General features: G+C 41.5%; 1 protein-coding gene and 1 long non-coding RNA gene across 2 annotated transcripts in view; one reads left to right on the top strand and one right to left on the bottom strand.

The window, feature by feature from the left end:
* Positions 1-21,530, bottom strand: part of ADAMTS9 (ADAM metallopeptidase with thrombospondin type 1 motif 9) — a 170,651-nt gene that overhangs the window by 45,924 nt on the left and 103,197 nt on the right. The window contains exons 29-30 of the mRNA XM_030867641.2: positions 8,273-8,440; positions 1,248-1,421 (exon numbers count right to left, since the gene is read on the bottom strand). Of these exons, the coding sequence (XP_030723501.1) occupies positions 1,248-1,421; positions 8,273-8,440 (342 nt within the window). The remainder of the gene's footprint in view (positions 1-1,247; positions 1,422-8,272; positions 8,441-21,530) is intronic.
* LOC132598073 (uncharacterized) lies at positions 12,483-13,997 on the top strand. Its single transcript, XR_009565723.1, has 3 exons — positions 12,483-12,623; positions 13,314-13,416; positions 13,741-13,997. It is a non-coding gene; the product is annotated as an uncharacterized lncRNA (long non-coding RNA).

The following is a 21,530-nucleotide window of genomic DNA, read 5'->3' as shown; positions in this document are numbered from 1 at the left end:
ACTCTGTGAGGTGATCAAAGGTAACTGTGACATAGCTGTTAATACTAAGTACATTTACTGTAGTAATCATTTTGTAATATACACATATGTCAAATCACCAGGTTTTCACTTAAAGTTAATACAACATTATATGTCAATTATATCTCAATAAAAACAGGGGAAAAAGTGGCAACGCCGTTAGCATTTGCATAAAAAAAAGGAAAAAGAAAGCAGCTGCAATATCTCATAATGGTTTAAGAGAATTAACTTAGGATCAAGCCTTGTTTCTTCCACCTGCTAGGTGTGTAACATTTGGACAAATGACATTGGCCCTCCAAACCTCAGTTTCCTTGATTGCAAAATGGGATAATAATAATACCCACTTCGTCTTTTTAAACCACTTAGTGGTTAAAAAGATTAGGTGAGGTGATGAATGTAAAGCACTTAGCCCAGTGCCGGGCACTGTCACGCCTGTCCTGAAAACCATTCCCAGTGGGAAACTCCTGTCTTACTATGCCTGTCTCTGAATCTTTTACAACTTGTACTTTGTTTCATTCCAATGTCAGTAGATACGGTTTTGCTTTTTAATATCCTTTCCCCCCTTTTCTACAAATCAATCTTCTGTACTGGAAACAGAGGTTCCCTCCTACTAATGTCCTATCCTTGCTGGCCAGGCCATTCCCCAAGGACACTTAGTGTTTTCTTTAACTATACATTAACCTGGGGCAGGAGAAAAACAAGTCTATTTCTGCATCAATGGAGCAGTTCTTCAGATGCCCTCAGGTTTTCAAATGCTGGAAATCCTTCGCTCATTAATCAGGGTTTCAAATGAGTGCCTGTCTTCTAGCTGATGGCCAAAGCTGTGGAAGGAGGAAAAAACCCAGAGTAGGTCCTACCTAGAGTCTGCCCCTAGTGGCTGTCTGAACTCATCCAGAATGACCACGTCTGAATATACATATTTAAAATATTTCTTCCATCTCCCCCTCCTTCTGGGAAAGTTATCTTTATGCATTTGGCTCAAGGCCTGTTCAACTTTTTCTGGAGGTAGCCAGATTTGGAACACTCAAGAACACAGACGTCGGAACGGCAGAAAAAGGAGGAGCTCTCCCACCATTGCTGGAGTGAACTGTTGGCCGTCTGACAGCAAACCTTTTGGGAAAGAGCCAGCCTTGTCACCATGCTGGAGGGCTTCATGGGGGAACGGATGTGATGATAGCAAAGGGGTTGAGCGAAACACTGGCAGGTGCCCACTTCCTGGCTCTACTTACTTCTTGCCATTCATCTGCCCTCCAAGCGTAGAGTGGACACAGCGGGGCTTGGCAGGCGCGCTCTGACTCCGGTCTAGTGTATGGGTTGCACTCGGTCTCTCCGGCTATTTTGTGTGTTCCCAGCTGACAGCCCACATTTCTCCGCCGCACGCCTTGGCCACAGGACACTGAGCACTAAAAGGACAAGAGTGCGTAAGTGGGAGCTTCGGGTCATTTGGGGGAGGGAGTGATCATCGGGGTGGAGAGGGTCACAGATCTGGGGACCGCATTCCTAATCCAATGACCCTCACAGCTATCACAAGGCTTTCTAATTTCCAGTGAAAGGGACCCAAGAGAATGTCTTAAATCTGCAAACTCACTGCCTATCAGAGGCGGTTGAGTGAGGAAGAGACTCAAGTTAGGGGGAAATCTTTCAGGTTAACAAAACTCTTGGACAGTGGAATAGGCTAGGGGAGATCATTCTGAGACATTCAGTACAACCTAGAAGTAGTGCTGCCATGTGAAATGAAAATCCCAAATGATTTCTATCCTGGAAGGTTGAAGGGTCTTGAAAATTGGAGATACAGTTCTGTAGAAGAGAATTTCTTGGCAGATGGAAAATATAACTCAAGGAGAGTAAATCACTGAAGCTTTTAGGGCCTTAAAAATAGAATTAGTTTCTTCCCTCTCTTCTTCTTCTTGCTCCTATTCCTGGAGATAGGGAAATCTTTTTTTTTTTTTAACTATGGAATTCGTTAAAGTATTTGTATCTATTTACAACCTCGGATGAATATACAAAAAATAAAAGCTGACAAAAAAAAAAAAAAAATTTCCTCGGGTGTTGTGTTTTCAGTCCGTGAAAAATACTGTTAATCAGGCTGAAACATTTTGTTGACCAAGCTGCACAACACCCTATTAATCTGTAATTAACTTTCCTCTAAATTAATTTTTTTAATGGTTTCCTCATTGCTGGGTTTCATAATCGCACTTATGGTCAGGCCAAGAATTACTGTCTTTGTTAAGCTTTTGACATTCAGAAACTAAAGGCAACATCTGACTGGAAAGAACAGCCTATTACTTCACTTAGCTATTAAAAACTGTTTCTAAGTTTTTGTGATAGCTCAGCTGCCATTCATTTGTCTAATTGAGAAAACAAGCTTAACATACACTAAAGCCATATTCCTAAGAGGATGTCTTGGTAAAGAATAGAATCACGCTTTTAAATTAGACAAAAATTCTTGTCCAATTAACCTGCAGCAGGAGTCATCGTTCTCTGAGGCTAATGGGAATTTACTAACAAGAAGCACACGCTAATGAATTCTGCTGCATAATAATATTATTTCCGTTTCAGATTCTAAGAAAATAGGTGGTAGTGTTTAGAAGGCATCTTGGGAAATAATATCATTTCAGATGAGTCTACGCCAGGCAGGAGCTTAAATGTTCACATCAAAGCTAGCTGAAGAGAAGGAAATATTTTGGAGCAACATAGCTACTATTGTTTGGGTTTAATTGTATTAATTGGATTGAATGAGTTTGTGACCCACAAGGAACCAGACTTTTAACGTCATTATGTTCTTGGTGGAATGAGAGGGTGCCTGATTGCCTTGTGTACAGAGGATGGCCATTTAATACTTATGGGAGCTACGTGTATATTTCCCATTGATTACACAGGAAATGGATGAACTGCAACACAGGAGAGTTAGCACATGAATGACAGAAATCATCAGCAACCACTGACAATAAACAACAACCAAAATACCCTTTGGCTATTTGAATTTGTGGTCTTAAAAAAATAAAACAGTACCCTTCCGGAACAATGTATCCAAATGGAAACACAAGGAAAAAATAAGAACAATTAAGTAAACAAATTTGAGTTTGGCATAGAGCTAATACATATTCAAAATCTCATAAGGCTTTAATAAGGTAAAGAAAAAGGAAAAAAATGTTAAAGGCTTTCAGGGTGTATACTATTCAGGCTCTAAGTAAATGAAACTTCTTTTTGATGCTATTGTTTGTTACTGAGTAAATTATTACTTACAGTTCAGCAAAGGCAAGGTATTAAGAGCCATAAGCAACCTGTATTTTAAAAATTATTTCTACAATGTTCGATGTTTTTTCAAAAGATAAAGGAAGTTTCAGTGACACAGTATGTCACTGTGGCTTCCGATTTTCATAGTGTCAAAGCTAGCCCTGAATTAACACATTCAAAAGTTTCGACAGGACTTATGTGCACAGTAAGGTGTAAGCCCTGCCTCTGTGAATACAGCATCCATGGTAATCTTTGTTCAAAATGAAGTATACTGCATCAGAGTTACTTCTCCGTGTTTAACTTTTCTTCCTGTGCTGTCTCAGGGGAGGCAACATTTTGCATACAGAGACAGCCAGGCTTGCTTGGTGAATTCTGAGAGATTTGTGCGGAAGCCTCATGAATAAAACAGCATCAAAAAGACCTCTGCATGACCCTGGAGGTGCTGATGGTGGTGGTGTGTGCACGTGTGCGTGCTTAATTCTTCTTGTTTTATTTAGTCCACCTTTAAGTTATTCTGCAGAAGGAAGGGGTTGAGCGGTGTCTATTAACATGCCCCCCCTCCTCTGTCCCATCTATCATTTCTGCATGGCAGTCTATTTGTGCCGGTTTGAGAGTAGATGTTTTTAGTTCCAAACTACTGAGCTGGGAGCTGTGTTTCACCTCTCTGTACTCCCTACTGTGCAATGCTAGTATGCAGAACTCACCGATTTAAAGGGGAAATGATGCTTATTTCCATAGATAAAAAAAATCTCTATGGAACTTCTGATGTTTAGGGAATTGTAGTATACACTTGAAAACCTGGAAAGAATTTTACATACTTTTTTCCAGTACAACTATTGCAACCATGGCAGTGACATTATTTAAAAGGAGGGATTAGTTTGAAAAATAAGTATATGAACCAACTTTAATAAATAATAACTGGTAACAACAATAGCAAACTTAGTAAGCATTTACTAGCCGAGGCTCTATTCTAGGGTTTCTCAACCTAATAATTCATTTTTGTTGGGGGGTGTCCTGTGCATTGTAGAAAGTTTAGGAGCATCCCTGGACTCTACCCTAGTACATGGCAGCTGCATTTCCCCTCCTCTGCCAAAGTGAGATAACCAAAACTGTCTCTAGACACTGCCAAACGTCCCAAGAGATACAAAATCACTGCCAGTTGAGACCTTAGTTCTATGCTAAGCATCTTGCATAAAATATCTTTCATACTTCCTAGTAAACCTTTTAAGTAGATACTCCACAAATAAATAAAGCAAAGAACAGAGATAATCACCCTAACTCAAGCAAAAACTAAAACAGAAAATAGTCCAAGTAAATTCTATCCTAGGCAATAAACCAAAGCTACCGTGGATTACAATTTGGCTTTTAGTTTTAAAATATGGTGCTAATATTATGCAGGCTCTTGTACATTAGCAAGAGTGTGGGTGAAAAGCCTGTATTCAAACAATTCAACATCAATGCTTGCAGTTCAAATACAAAGTAACAAGAAAGCACAAATCACTAAGGCAACTCTAGTTCTCATCACTGACCATGTGCATATGGTTTCCCTGACTTCTCAAAGGACACACGCTACATATTTGCCATGTTTCTCCATTAGACACTCGCAGAATACTTCAGAATCAGACACCACAACCAAGCTGCTCTCATTGTAATTACAAGAAAAATCCCAACCAAAAATGGCTGGTAGGTTCATAATGCAATCTGCCAGTTACCATTTTGGCATGAGCACTGAAGAGCTTTTAAAAATTAAGTATTTCTCTGAATTTAAGACACCACTGATACCGAGACACAGTATTACATTTTGTATCACTCAGAAAGAAAACAAGGGCAACTAATTAAATCACGGCCTTCCATTGGTTGTTAGGCCCATCCTGACCACAGAAATCTCAAAATATGAAAGAAACAGGCATCTCAGGATTGAATGAATTCATGATTGATAAATGATGATAAAGTGTTACTTTCATTCTACTCTGATGATTTATTGTTTAGTCCTAATCTTCATTTGTTTGAAAAGCCTTTCTATAGGAACAGGACACATTAAAAATTTTTTATTCTGGAATTCTGTTTTTTTTTTTTTTTTTTTTTTTTGCGGTACGCGGGCCTCTCACTGTTGCGGCCTCTCCCGTTGCGGAGCACAGGCTCCGGATGCGCAGGCTCAGCGGCCATGGCTCACGGGCCCAGCCGCTCCGCGGCACGTGGGATCTTCGCGGACTGGGGCACGAACCCGTATCCCCTGCATCGGCAGGCGGACTCTCAACCACTGCGCCACCACGGAAACCCCAATGCTTTTGAATCATGTGACTACAAAGCCTTCACATTTATCAAGCTGAATCAAGAAATGGATGCTGATTGCGTCTGAAAATTTCATCCCTCAGCTCTTGATCAAAATCATGTAAACAAACTGAACATGACCTTTTGAAAAAAAATGCTTTCAAACTTTATTGAGGATGTTTTCCAATAAAAGCTATTCTTTTTTTGGAAAAATGTCCTTGACACATTCCAGATTTTCAAAAGATGTAAAAGTGAAACATTCCGCTTTAAACCTCAAAACACCAATTCTGAGGGAGAGACAAAGAAGATTAGCAAGGCTATACTAGTTTCCTATCCCAATATTCTATATGCCTTGTTATCGTCACACATTTTGACATGATGAGAAATTGCAATAATTATTCTCCCTACCTTGAAGATGAGATGACTAGAATATAGCTACCAGCAGAAAACAGAACCACCAGACATAAAACTTGCTAAATATTGTTGCAAATGAATAATCGTTATTCTTGCTTTATGTTACTGCCTTAGGGATAATTCTGTTTACTATGGGATCATTAGTAAACCAATAACCTTTAATCATGCAGACTGTCTTTCTCCATCAAACTCTGGGTCTGATTATTCTCAGGTATGCTTCTAAATTGCACAAATTGGATTTTACCCATGCAGCATCTTGTCTTGCCTGCTTTTATAATTCATTTCTATAAATCGAATCAGAGCATTAGAAAGTTGGCCACAGATCATTACATAACTGTGTTTACTTGCATTTTCCACAAAGGTAACTAGACTTTTCTAAGCAATCCTTTTGAACAGGTGCGGGTCTTTTCTGGGGAGGGATTCCGATAATCCTATTACCTTATGTTTGAAAAAACCCCAAGGGTTCAAACCTAATCATCGCAGCTTTGTGAACAATTTTAGACTTCGCATCAAGATCACAGGATACTAGATTAAAACTCACTCTGTGTTTACCAATAAAGAGTGAAAGATTCTTTTAACCATCCTTTTATTGAATGAATTGGCCTTTATAATGAATACCATTTACATACTCTCAACTTAATATTCAGGACAAGATGCAAATAGTAGATATGTCCAAGGGACATAAAGAAAAGTAACAGAGCATGAAAGTGTGCAAGAGGACAAGCTAATTAGTGTGGTATCTTAAATAATGTTAGCTGTAGGCTTTTACATGCATTGAATAGCTCCCAAAATAAAAAGGGCTGGAAGTTACAGATGACACTAGTCACTTAAGACGAACCATTAAGGATGACCAGTATGAAATACTGCCTAGAAATCTGGTCCCTTAAGGAAGCCAGAGGAGGAGTTAGCTCTGGCTGGGCACAGATGTTTTGATGGTTAAAACAAAAATAAAAACAAAACATGATCATCATGATAAAAGCATTGAGGGATGAGGCTCCCCTGCTGGGGAGTGATGCAGGCCATGTTTTATTTCTCTGTGAAGAGAATAAGACTGTGAGGTATGGGAGACGATGATGGCAGCTCAGGGCATTTAAGAAAAATTCACGTTTCTAGAAGAATTTTCTATTAGTCATGTTCAAATGGAGGATTCTCAATTCCTCCTCATGCTAACACACCTGTGCAAAGCTTCTTTGGGGTATCAGGAATCAAGAACCAGGCCCTGAAAGCATCAATTCTAGAGGCTGCTAACCTCGAACCTAGTTTTCTATTGATTCTCCGGAGTACCTTCATACATCTCCACTGCATAGGAGAGCTACAAATTCAGTAAAACCTTCCTGAATCAAATTAATGGAGAGAAAGGCCACACTGAATACAGAATATGTGAAAAGAAATTGGGTCTTATTACTTTTAAGTAAGCACCTCAACCAAGCTGAGGAAATGGACAAGTGTGGAGTGACAAGATCTACTTTAAGGGCTAGATATGAGTGACTTTTGTTCACCCCTCAATTGTTTATAGGTAAACAGAAGCTTCTCAAATTCCCTCCTGAATTCAATAGGGAAACTCTCCCACCCAGTTCCTGACTAGGTTACCAAAGGTTTAGAATTAGTAGAGTCTAACTGTAGTCAGTTTCTTGGGTACTTACTCTCCTTCCCCATTGGATATACACACATCACACTCATCCAAGTAAAAAAAATATTACTTCTGAGATCTTATTAGATTTAAGACCCCAGAGCTAGGTACATGGCATTCATTACTGCTTTAAATCCTCATAAGAGCTATATGAAGTCAGCTCGGCAAGGTCAAACAAATCACCCAAGGTTGCAGAGCTAGGAAATGACAGAGAACTTCCCCATCTGTCCCCCACCTCTATTGTATACAAGCTAACAGGCAGAGAAGTATTCTCGAATACTTTATATTGACAGCCTTTTCTTTAAGAACCTCAAAGGTAAATTCAGACTCAATTCCTGCCAGGTAACAGAGTCAACCTTACTAGAATCTGAATTAGTGGTTTTTTAAGTGGTAAACAGTAATAAAAATGCCATCAGCGAAGGATTGAGGGGCTACTCCGTCCTAGACGGCTGACATCTACATCTACCACCGCTTAATCCTCACAACCCTCACAACTGTCGTACTGTAGATGGTATCCAAAGTGCCAAGGGCTGAAGCCACTTGCCCAAGGTCCCACAGCTGGCGACATAAAGCTGTTTCCCTCCCTGTCCCCAAGCTCCCCTCTGAAAAACCAAAACCGCGCAGGGAAACAAGCCAGCACACGGGTGTCAGCCGTGTGGCCGAAGGTAAGGAAGCAGTCACGAGAGGAGAAGCGTTGCTCACCTGACTCCACGCGCCAGCCTTCCACTTGGGGCATCTTCCTCCTCGGCACTTTCTGTGCCCATTTGGCTTAGCAAGGTGTTTACAGTAATCACTTTCTAAATGACTTCCATCTTTTGCCATGCAGTAAACATTTCGTTGTTTATGCCCTCGACCACAAGAGACAGAACACTGAAATATAAAGCAATGGCAAGGTTGTTTTTCTTTTTTTAAATCACAAGGAATTTGATAAAAACCTGTGTCGTGAGATGTTACGATCATGCCTAACGAGAGTCACCACTCCCCCCTTTTGCAGTGCCATTTTGGATAACACCTCAAGGCTCAACACGGAAGGAAGGCAGCAATGGAGAAAACCATGTGGACAGCATGACAGCAGGAATCCTGTTTAGTATCTTGGGTCACTCAAGAACGAGGGTAAATCCTGGTAATTTAGGCCAAAAATGAAGCCCACGAACCTGAAATTACCATGAAATTCTGATTTACAGAAGTCCTACTATGAATTAGTTAGGATTCCTTTCAGACATCTCACTTCATGCAATCGCTGATCAAGACATTTCTTCAACAAACTACCTCACAATTCACTCTTTTGGATAAAGGTGTGTTTCCAAATTCAGCTGTGTCCCATTTCCTAGTGAACTGATTTAAGGAAACTCTTCTACCATTTTTCAGAGGAGAAGCTCTCATTTTCCCAGTCCATTGGAAAGGAGGTGAAAAAGGCATGTTAGAAACTGAAAGGTAAGCTAGCAGGTGGGTCACTGCCAAGTTTGGGAGGGAGGCATTACCTTTCAACTTTGATCTGCAGGTTCACTGAACTGTTTTAATGTGACCTTGTCTGACCACATCTAAGAAACTTGACTTTGATTTCAGAGTAGGTTTCTCAGAAAGGTTTAGGAATCAAAGGGCTCATGGCGTCAGGACAAAAATTTGATATGACAGCTTCTTGTGGAATAGGCAAGAGGCTGGCCCCCATGAGTCTGCTGAGATATTCAACGTCCATTGCCTCATTAGCGATTACAGAAGTCATTACCACTCGGATCATAAGCTTACTGGCTCCCGTTTTCAAGACACATTATTTCCCAATATAATGTCCTTACATGTCAGAGGGAAATGGGCTTAACAATGAAGAGCAAAATGTGAAAACACAACAAAAATAGATTTCAAGTGCCATTTCCTTCTACCCAATGTTTCTAATTCCCCTGCTAACTCTGTGATTTTGTTAACTTAAATGGCCAGAGTACCCTTTTATGCCTAATAGGTAAATAGCACCATGTAAAACATGTAGCCTAACATAAATCCAAACACTATTACCAAGCAAGCTCAAAGTGCTCCCATTCGTAAATGTGTCAGACGCGTTTTTCTAGTAAACATAAACCATTATAAAAATTCCAATAGCAGCTGCTAGAGAAATTTAAAATATGTATATTAATATGTTTGGCTATAACTTTTAACTTTAGGAGATGGAAACGTTGTTTTGAGCTCTCATCTTGTGAGTATTATGATTTGGAGTAGTCATTCTGGCACTCTTAATAGAGTATACAGTGTGGAAGGAAAGAGCTGAATTTAGATATCTACACCAAAACAAAAATATCCATCCTTCAACGTACAGTGTTTTGATGTATATAAAGGCTTTGGGCTATAATTCGAGAAGGCTTTTAGAATGAACCTCCAAGAAGTATACCTATAAACCAATTGTCTAATGACTTACACACAGATAATCCCTGTTACCAGTGACTATTTTAATATTTAAAAATGTTACTTCCACCAAAAAATAAAGGCACAGTTAGAATCTGAGGTGAGATCACTTGTTTATTCAGCAAACATTTATTGAGCACCTACTAAGTTTCATACATTACGCAAAGTGCTGGGAATACAGTGATAAGTAAAACTGATATAATTCCAGCCCTCATGGAGTTTACGGACCAGTGAGGGAGGCCAGCATTAATCAAGTGATGACAAAAATAAATATATACATGCTAACTGAGATGAGTACTCTGAAGAAAACAAGCTGGTGTGGTTGCAAGAGGGCTCCCTGAGGCATTCCCTGGGGCCAGACCATGCAGAGCTCATAGGTCATAATAATATATTTCATTCTCCACGAGAGGAAAAATCACTGAGGAGATTTAAGTTGGGATAAGACACAGTCTGATTTTTCTTTCAAAAATTCTACTTTGACTACCGGCTAGGCAATGAGTGGAAATACAGCATAAGTGGAAACAAGAAAACTGCTCAGGAAGCTAATGCATTTGTCCAAGCAAGAGGTGATGGTGGCATAGATTAGGGTGCAGAGTGGAGGGGTGAAGGAAGTTGGTGAATTGAAGACGCATTTTTTGAAGTAGAAATGATAATTCCTGATGGATCAGCTGTGGGGTGTAGGGGAGAGGGCAGATCTCCCCTCCCAGGAGGGAAGGTCTCCTGGGTTTCTGGTATGGGCAACTGGATAGACAGTGATGACATGAATAGAGATGGGAAAAACTGCATTGGGAGTCAAGAATATATTACTTCGTAGGAAATGAGCTGAACTTAAAGGATATGGATTCATGGGTGGTAATGTGCTCGATTATGGTGAAGAAATAGACATAGTTGTCTTATTAATCAGATGAACATGGGTCAACTTAAAGCAAGTCTACCTTGAAGGATCATCATTTCAATACACAAACAGTCCAGACAAGCTGTCCCTTAGTACGGAGGGGAGAAAGAGAATTGGTGGAAATGCTGATTTAGTAATCTACCCATTGATCTGTCAGTTCCATGAGGGCAGGGATTACGGAAGTTTTGTTCATCACTATACGCCAGCACTTTGCATAATTCTTGGAACTTAGTAGGTGCTCAGTAAATGTTGAATACACAAATGAAACAAATCCCATTTAGTGGTCGCTGGAAGAGATAACCGAAAAGTAGGGAGCAATCTACAGAGGCAGAATTAGAAAAGGCACAGCTTTCTCCCACTTATTGGGTGCCAGTCACTGCTCTAAGACTTTATATACATTATCTCATTTAATCATTCCAATAACCATAGAGACAGATACTATTACTGGAGACAAATGGTGTTTTCAAAATGGCATAACCAAAATGCTTTGTGTGTATATATCTCTTCCCACATGACTCCAATCCAAGTGGCTAGATGTCTGTTGGGAACATAACAGCACAATGAAAATAATTAAGTTATCAACAACATCACTGATAATAATTCATCCGAGGGGCACCACTGGTGCCCCCAACATCTATTGCCCATGAAATGAAGACAGATGAAGTTGATACGAAATATGAAGCCTTAAAGATCTTTTCAACATCTGGATTAGCTGCATCCCACCCATTCCTACGTGTGGTTTTCTCATTTGGGAACTTCAATAGAACTGACTTGGAAAACAGGATGCAATACTACACATATTATTTGCCTCAAATTAAGATCGAAAAGCGATAAGGAAATTCACAAGATATCTACTCTGATAGCAAACACTTTTCATTTCATGCTTTCTAACTTACCAATGAAGAAAAGCAGCTGCTTGTGGAAATTTTCCTATCTAACAGGTTTATTAGTGGGTCTATTATGATCTCATAAAGAAGTTATCATCTTGATAATCCAACACAGGTGTCAGCTCTTCTATTCTGAGGGAAATTTCCATCTGATTTTTTCCAGTCCTTTCCCAGGCAGTGACTTTTGCATCAATGTGCATCACAGATTATAATAGTTAAATTTAGAGTGTCACCTAGTACATATTATTTATTGGCTACATATCTGAGGGTTCTTGCTCTGCGGAATATTTAATTCCTTATATTTACAGCCAAAATAATCTCCTAGTTTGCCAGTAGGACTCTGACTTTTTCCTCTGGGGAAACAATCCAACTTGTTTAAGAGAATGATTTCCCCCCAACTTTGGGCAACACTCTCAAACAAAGTAATCTCTGCTTGTTACATAGAAACACCAAGGTCAGTATCTCAAATGCCTGGGCTTTTGTTTCTGCGAGGTCATTCAAAGGCAATGTTTAATGTGGAGCTTTGTTCAGATGCTGTCTTTACTTTTTAGACGAAGGTCTAAGAGTTTAAAATCCTTGCATTTCAACACATCTGGTGGAAACAGAACTGGCTCCCTCTCTAGAGGTAGCTCTGGATGTGGTGTGGATTTGTATCTCACTGTTCCTGGTGTGCTGTCCCTGGCATTAGGGTTGTCCTGCATCGGTTCTTTCACTTATACTGAGGGGCTGGGTCTCTGTCGCCAAGAAGCCAGCAAACAACCCCAGTGTGTCTGCTTGGATGAGAAGGGGTGAAGACCTAGAAAGAATGAGATCTCCAGCATTGCCGAGGCTGCTGAGAACCTGGACATCCAAATACAGATGGGAGGACCACACGGAATTGGTAAGGACGCCATGAGGAACCAAGAAGGAATAGGAAGGGGAGGGCTTAGGTCAGGGATGCACACAGAATCTGGCTAGAAGGAAGCTTCTCGATGGGGCTAGATGATGCTGGGGCTCAGAGGAAGCACCGGAGTGGATGGGATGTGGGCCAGGACTGCCTGAGTCATAGCAGATGCTCATACATAAGGGTTAATAGATGGTCTAGGAGGACAGTCCCAGCAGAGTGGGCACAGTTGAGTGTGTCTGCGTGATTCCTATTTCCAAGTGATCTTTATACATAAGATTCTGTTTATATGAAATGTCTTATGGAGGATGTTGATCAACTAGTCCATATTTCCAACCAGAGGACTGGTTGACAGCACGTTAGGAGTAAGAATTGAGAAGCCAAGAGAAAGGTCATATACTAGAATCCATTACCAAGATAAGCCAAGACTCTGAAAATCTAAAGATTTTTGACAATCAGGTTTAACCATCACTCTGAGACTGGTGGGCAGAGTTCAGTTGTGAGACAGGAGACTGTACTAATTATTATTCAAGGCCTTTCCCTTGTGATTCTATAAAATATGAAAAAAAATCTAAATCACTTCATCAAAAAAATGAAGTGTGTCTTTTCATAACAACAAGCTCTTCTTTCTTTTTTTTTTCTTTTCAACAAGTTCTTGATTCTACTCTCATTTTGACTTTGTTTAAGAAACATAAAGGCAGACCTCATCTGGAAAGTATGATATCAAAAAGGAGGCAATGCTCATGCCCATGGTTCAGAACTGCCTTCGCCAGTTATAATGACAAGTGAAGTGAGTATCGCATGAACATCACACAATCAGAAAAGGCAGAGGGATTCCAGCCTGTACCCACTGTTCCGCCGGGGGCGGGGGGAAGAATGTTGAGTGCAGAGATATAGACTTAGGGATCAAAGTTTCAAATCTGCTCAGTGCAAGACCTGGAAAACCATGTGGGCTCGTCACATAGAAAAAAGACAGTAGCTGCAATCCACATATGTTTATTACTGCTTTCCACACTGTAGGCACTGAGCAAATATTTATGGGAATGAATGAATACATGAAAGCTATAGCCATCATAGAAGTGTACTATAAACCAAATGTCATGTTTTCCTAAAGGTTTCAAGAAAGAACCACCTGGAATCTGACGCCCAGTGCTAATGCTGAACTGATTTGGCAGTTATTCAAATTCAAAGAGGCCACCCCAAAGGCACTCTTTCAGTTGGAGCAGAGCTATTAGAAATCACACCATGAGCGCTTACTATGAGTGGGACCATAAGCTGAAGGCTACTGGCTTCTCCTATTTAATCCCTACAGCAACCTTGTGGCTCAGGTACTATCAGGATTCCTCTTTACAAATAAGGAGACTGAGGATTAAAGAGGTGACCTCACTTGCCCAGGGTCACAGAGCCAGGAAGCAAGCAGCGTTAGCCTTCACATATAGCATGTGTTTTTCCAGAACCGCCATTTTCTTCCCTAAGTTATACTGAAGAGAGGGCTTGGTTAAGAAAACAGGCTGCTCACCCCTGCTTACCCATGGTGATAACAGAAAACTAGGACTTTAAAGAAATGTCCCTTAAGACCATTTTAGAGACCTCTGTGACTCCTCAGTCTCCCAGGAAGAGGATGGTTATCCAACCTATTTCTGACTTTAATACTTTGTTCACAAACTCTTTAACACCCTGGGAAGAAAGACGCTATGAAAAGTAAAGACACCATCATGTACGATAATATAAATATAAATAAAGAGCCACATTTCTCTTTGCCCAAAGCCACACTCTGGTTTTCTCTTGGCCATTTGTCAAGGTCGATTCACCCTTGGCATTCAGCCTGATGCCACATGGTGAACGATCATCTCTATTCACTGGTGAACGGCCCTTTGCGTGGTCACGAATGGAAGGTTACAGGTTGTAAATTTTGGCCTGCTGATCCACCAGGGATTAAGCTCTCAAATCTCTGAGCTATAGGTCATCTCAGCATATTTTATATATATTTTTATTCAGTCCATGTATTTATTTTACAAATTCAATGCTACAAAAAAGGAGACACGTCATGCTCACTGTCACACAGTAAAGAAGGAATAGACGTAGGCTTATGACTAGGAGCTCCTGTACCTAGCAAGGAACACTATTTGGTGCCCTTTGCACTGGGGATTTGTGACCAGATTCTGGTGCTCTGTGTGTTGCTTGGGAACCACAGCTAACCAGGCATCCTGATTCCTTCCACTCCAACTCAGTCATGATCACATAGAGCTAGCAGGATGGGCTGGGGCCAGCCAAGGCAGGTGTAGATTCTGCGCCTCTGGCTTTGAGGAATTACCACCACCGATATGAACAAGCATGGGTTTCACCACCTCTTCTTCTAAGGTACCAGTTCAAAACAAATTCCACGGGGTGGCTGTGCATGGGATTCCACAGCTCACCACATGGGTGTGTGCCTTCACCTTGCTCTAAAATGTAGCCCTTCGAGGCACAGGTTTTGGAGTCAGACAGACCTACGTTGCAGTGCCATCTGCCATTTTACCACAGTGCCATTTGGAGCAAGTTACTCTCAGCTCAGATCTGTTCTCTGTAAAATGGGGATAATAGCACTATGCGTACGCAACAGGGCTGCCTTACAATTAGATGAGATGATGCATACAGAGCTCTTGGTGCTTTGGCCCGACTGTAAAAATCAATACACGTTCACTGTTCCTGCTACTACTACTTCTACTCCGTGGACTCTTTAAAAATATCTCCTAACATGCAGTTTAAAAGGTGAGTATTTTAAAAAATATGTTTACTCATGGAGTCTAAAATTAACATTCTAATACAGGCACTGCTGGGTGAACGAGGAACTCAGTCTGGCAAAATCTCCCTCTTATGAATGGGTGAAGAGCTCTTCTTTCTAAAGGTCACAGAGAAATCCCCAGAGCAGACATAAATGTTGATGATTCCTCTTCTTCTGCAGCGCCCTTTTCACTCTCATAGACTATTACTTATTAATATGGTCTCTTCTAACCAGAGAAGACAGACAGACAAGAAAAAGAAAGGCACCATATCTGAAAGCCACATCTCTTTTTCACTCCGTCACTTCCTGCTCACGCTTATCATCTCAAAAACTCCTTGTGTTTCCCGTTTGTTTTTTTGTTATGTTGTTTCTTTCAATGTCCTGAAGCACACAGTCCGCATCAGTGATAACCATTACCAAACGCACATTCACTCACTTCCCTGCTCGGTTCAGCTCAGCTGTGGCAGCGCTAACAGTCCTTTGTCGGAAAGTGTATCTGCTCATTGGAGATGTGAACACGTTTAGGGAAATTTTTATAGGGCTTCTCACAATACAAGAATGGCTCTGAACAGGGGCATCAGGGATCCAAAAGGACCGAGGAGGGAGAGAAAGCTTGGCCAGGAAACAAGGGCTGTGACTTGAGGGCGTTAAGCCAGTGTTGACAGGCCTGCCTGATGGCCGTTCATGTCCAGGACCACCACGGCACTTATTACCATGAAAAGGAGCTGAGAAAGCATGAGATTGGCAGGGAACACCAAGGAAGAAAGCGGATGTAGGAATCACAGTCATCACAGCTGGATGGGGCATCGGGCCATCCTTCCAGCCCCATTACCCCCCAGTACGCCCAGCCTTTGCAGTGCTACAAAGGTCTAAGACTGTGGGAGAAAGGGAACTAAGGTTCACACGTCAACTCTTGGAGCATGCTTGAAGGCTCCTGTCAATACTATATCCAAGTAGGCGGCCTTGAATATGCCTCGCAAGGGAGATGGCAGGGCCAGGAACAGAAGGGGAGGCAGTGAGAGATGCTCATGACCGCCACCTCCCATCACCCCGCAAGAATTATGAGGTACCGGGCTCTCCAGCCACACAGCCTGCGCCCTCATAACATAACAACTTCTTATTAGAGGTGGGAAATACATTTTAACATGAAATACAGTAGCCTATGAAATTAGCTATGGAACTTGCGAAACCTAAATTGGGGTTCTTCTTATTCTGCAGGAGTGTAAATATTAGTTTTTCTCCCCATCAAGATAGAAACAAAAACCAAGAAAATTCGCAGAAGCCACACGTGGTGATTTCTAGAGTGGACACATCCAATGGTGCCCTCAGGGATTTGAGGTATATTATGTCATCAGGCTCTGTTACCACTAACATGCCCTCTGATTCCCCATTCCCAAGCACAGTGCGTTTTGTAAGCCTTCTTTTCCCTTTCAAGGTTAGACGTGATGATTCTGTGTAACCCAACTTCAGCCAAATCACGATATTGGCATTTTTCAGCAAAGAGGTGAAGATGGTACCGGGACCCACACCCTGTGCTAGCCACAGAAGTATTTCTGAAGGCAGACTCGAAGATGGGAAGGGTAATGGGTGAGGTTTTTGTTCCAGCATCCTTTATTCTCAGCTGTTTCAAAGGTGGGTGCAGAAGAGTCTGAGTGAGTGAGTGATGGAAAAGTTATGGCTGGCGGGAACAAGAACCCCACGCTTCTTGGCGCTCTGAAGGTGGACTGTAAGGGCCCAGGCTGGAGGATTCAAGGCTACCTGGAGATGTCATTCTGCTAGAAGATGACAGCCCTTGGGTAGACCCACTCATGACTTGGGCTACTGTCTCAGACAGCCAGGGACAGACCTGGGAAGCTAAAGTCACCTTTGGGAATGTTTCTGTAAAAAAGCAATACAGGCAGGCAGTCTCTGGACTTTCATGCACCCAACCAATGTCCAGTCCTTGAGTTTCTTCCTCCTCCCAAAGAGCTTTCAGTCATTTAAAAGACACTAGGGCAGGGTTCATTTAATTGCCTCTTCCAGTCTTGCTTTCTCTGCCTGTCTGGCCATTCCTGCATCAGTTTCGTGTGAAAGGAACATCTTTGTCTGCCAGTATGTCAAATGTCTTACGCTGAAAAATTTACAACTATTGGGGGAAAGTAGTTCATGCAATGAATTTGCTTTTGGGTAGATGTTAATGCCACCCCAGAATGGAAATATGCATACCTATCTGAGTCTGTAACCAGAGAAATATACCTCGGTGAGAGGGAAAAAGGTCATCTTAACCGTTATTGAATGAGATGTTCCTCCTCCAACTTTGTAATGCTCTACTGGTACTTCAGATAAGACCAAGTTACTATCAATATGCGCTAGTCAAGTCCTTTGTGGCTTTCCTTGTCTGCTCCTCCTGCTTACCTTTTGCTAAAGAAAAGGCTCAAAAGTACCGCTATGAAAGGATGGGATGAGAAGAAATAAAACCCAGCTAAAATGTAAGTGGCTCACAACATGGAAGACTGGGCATACAAGTGGCTAACATCATGGTTGATGGTTTTCTGTGAAACTTAAATGATTCCTGCACTACTCTTGAGATTTATTCTAATGAAAATCCAAGGGTTGAGGCACAAGCACGTGGTAGTTGTGAATTCAGTTTTGGAATCAATCAGACCTGCTGTGACCACTGCTATCTATTCCTTTGTGATCTTATGCAAGATGCTTAACCAGGTATGAGATGATGGTGAGTAAGCATCTTAAACCTAACATGTCTAAAACGGACGTCCTGATCTTCCTATTATCTTCATTTCAATCAATGGAAACTATCCATCCACTTGTCCACTGCACAAAATTTGGAGTCATTCCAACTCCTTTCTCTTGTATCCCATATCTAAACTTGGAGCGAATCCTTTGGCATTATCTTAAAAAGATGTCAGAATCCTACCACTTCTTGGGACTTCCCTGGTGATCCAGTGGTTGGACTCCGCACTCCCAATGCAGGGGGCCTGGGTTCGATCCCTGGTCAGGGAACTAGATCTCACATACATGACGTAACTAAGAGTTCGCATGCCGCAACTAAGAGTTCGCATGCCACAACTAAGGAGCTCACGTGCTGTGACGAAGCCGCCACTAATACTTGGCACAGCCTAAATATTTTTTAAAACCAAAAGAATCCAAAAAAAGAATCCTACCACTTCTCACCACTTCCACTGAGCACTCTCATCTGAGTTACTCCAACGGCTTCTAATGTTCTCCCTGTTTCTATCTTTGTTCCTCCTATAGCTTCCCCTAAATTCAGAAGCCAGACTCATTCTTTTAAAACAAATCCACGTTTCTACTCAACTCTCCCCATCAATGGCTTCCTACCTCACGAAGTGTAAGCAAAAATCCCTCCAATGGTCCTTTTCTCTCCCTCTCCCACGATCAACTTCCATGTTCCCTTCCATCAATTTCATCTCTAATTTCATACCCTACCATCCACACCCCCTCTATTCCAGCCACCTTGGCCTCGCGACTGCCAAGATATGCCTGGCATACTCCCGTCTCCAGGTCTTCACCTGAAATACTCTTCTCCTGGGTATCCACATAGCTTACTTTTGTGTTTTCCCGGATCTCGGCTCAAATGTCACCTTTCATTGGAGACTTGCCTGGCCTTAAAGTTGCAGTTCCCACCTTCTCTTCCATGTTATTTTCTCTCTTCTTTAATTTATTTTTATCCATGGCACCATTCACTTTCTTTCACAATACATATTTCAACTTTTGTTTTATTTGTGATTTATAGGTTATCTCCCCCCCACACTACAATGTAAGCTTGATGAGTTCAAGGATTTTTGTCTGTTTTGTTCACTGCTATCTCCCCAGTGCTCAGAGCAGTGCCTAGTTTATAGCAAACACTTGAATACTTAGGGATCACACAAACGCATGTGTGCATGAATAGTATCTAATAGAGCCTAGAGCCACTTATCTCACAAGAATTTTTAAGGATGAAGCAAACATTCTACACAATGCTCAGTTCATTGGTAGGGTCCAAATAAATAACTCGTGCTCTCTCCTATCGCCTGTGTCTATTCAATCTAAAACTGGCTAAGCACTCTTGTGGTTTAATATTTAATTCATAGTTACAGAACTGAATACTGCACAGGAGACATCTAAGAGGAAGGTTATCTGAGAATATGATGTAAGATAATGGACAGCAAGGGTTGGAAGCTGGGAGCTCAGAAGACCACACTGTCCTGCACAGGCAAGGCTAACACTGAAAGCTTGGCTAACAGCCACTGAGACCACCATATACTCTTAGGGTCACAAAATGTTGTTTCTCCTTCCCAAAGATGTCACCTTAGATTGACACGTTTGCCAGATGGAAAAAATGTAGATATACAGACTGAAAATAGACTACAAAGAAATGTAACAGACCAGAATGGGTTCTATCTAGGCCAGATACTGTCTATCTCCATTCTGGCTGGAAACATCTAAAAGCAAAGCAAAGCAAAGCAAAAGAAAACAAACTAAAGACTTATACCATCTGTTCCAAAATAATGTGTCTAAGTTTGAGCCTGATTTTTTTTAAGTTCCCTTTCATTTAGAAAAATGCTCTCAGAGTATAGGGTATTCAGGATTACAAGACCAACATCAAGCCTGAGACTTTGTAACTGTAGATTGAATTTGATCTCCTGTACACTCTCTACAAGCTGGCCACCACAAGCCTCCCTACTAAGTGAGGTGGTTATTACCCAAATAATAGGATTAGGCCACATTCAGATATATCTAGTTTTCTTAGTTCAGCAGATCTTTCCTTACAGATGTGCTAATTCACATTGTTCTAGCATGCTATAAATGTGCAGGGGAAAACCAACCCTTTTCAGAGCTCTGGTCTGAGAGTGTTGGGTGACCAAGTCCAATTTCTGAGTTCCTTTGAAAACCATTCAAAATCCAGTGAAGTGTTAAAAGGGCCTATTCAAAAATTCAGACCCCAAAGACTCAGTTTCAATGGCTTTTAAAAAGCAGAGGAGAGCTAAACTGGTTTCCACCAGGGTAAGAGCCTATTTTTGGATGTGTCACAAATCAAAATCAGTATTTCTAGAAGTTTTGAAAGCCCTTCCAGAGAGGGAGTGGGAAAGCATGAAGCTTGAGAGTCAGTCGGGTCTGGATCCAAAAATGACTGATTGTAGGATGCTGGGACACTTGCTTAGCCTGCGTGGAGCTCACTTTTCCTACTTGCAAAATGGACACAATAGGGACCATTTTGTAAGGATTATATGAGGGTTTGCAATAATGCTTACAGGGCACTAGGCCCAAAGCTTGGCTCACAGAAGATGATCCGTAAATGTGGGCCTTTTGTTATTCTTTCTCCACTTCTGGTCAAATCCATCTGGCCTACTGCAGACAGGCACTTTTTTTTTTTTTTTTTTTTTGCAGTACGCGGGCCTCTCACTGTTGTGGCCTCTCCCGTTGCGGAGCACAGGCTCCGGACGTGCAGGCTCAGCGGCCATGACTCACGGGCCCAGCCGCTCCGCGGCATGTGGGATCCTCCCGGACTGGGACACGAACCCACGTCCCCTGCATCGGCAGGTGGACTCTCAATCACTGCGCCACCAGGGAAGCCCCAGACAGGCACTTTTATGTGCCACATCAAGACATGTAAGACCACTGGTCATTAGTTGGTGACTGGGATGTGGAGAAACACATTCATTCAGAGAAGTAAGATTTCATTAGTGGCTGTATCGTCTCATAGCCCAGAATAACTGGTAAGGTTATAATTAGGTAAAAGGCAAAACTCCATTTCTAATTTGAAAGAGCTTTTGACATAGTTAGTCCATTGGTAATTTAAGGTTCCAATTACTTCTGCAAGGTAGCACTCATTTGTCTTATGGGAAACCAAAGTCTCTTTCTACATTGAGCTCCAACATGTATGTCTTTCTTTTTATAAGAATTTCCAGTCTTTTATCCAATAAAGTTTAAACATTGTGGGAAGAATCCAATATTTCTTTGGAGTTTAGGTCCTACCATAAAACTTCTGAGGTTCATGACAGTGTCTGGGTTCATTTTGCTTGCCTTTCCTCTACCAATAGATTTCTTCTCCAGTCTCAAAGATTTGGAGTCACTATTAGAGTTTATGGTCATCACTGGTGACCTTTTTGAAGAAGAAGAATTGAGATTGATTTTCCTTCTAG

Source organism: Globicephala melas, chromosome 11 (assembly GCF_963455315.2).
Source record: "Globicephala melas chromosome 11, mGloMel1.2, whole genome shotgun sequence".
Classification (NCBI taxonomy): domain Eukaryota; kingdom Metazoa; phylum Chordata; class Mammalia; order Artiodactyla; family Delphinidae; genus Globicephala; species Globicephala melas.
This window is presented reverse-complemented; position numbering and strand designations above follow the sequence as displayed.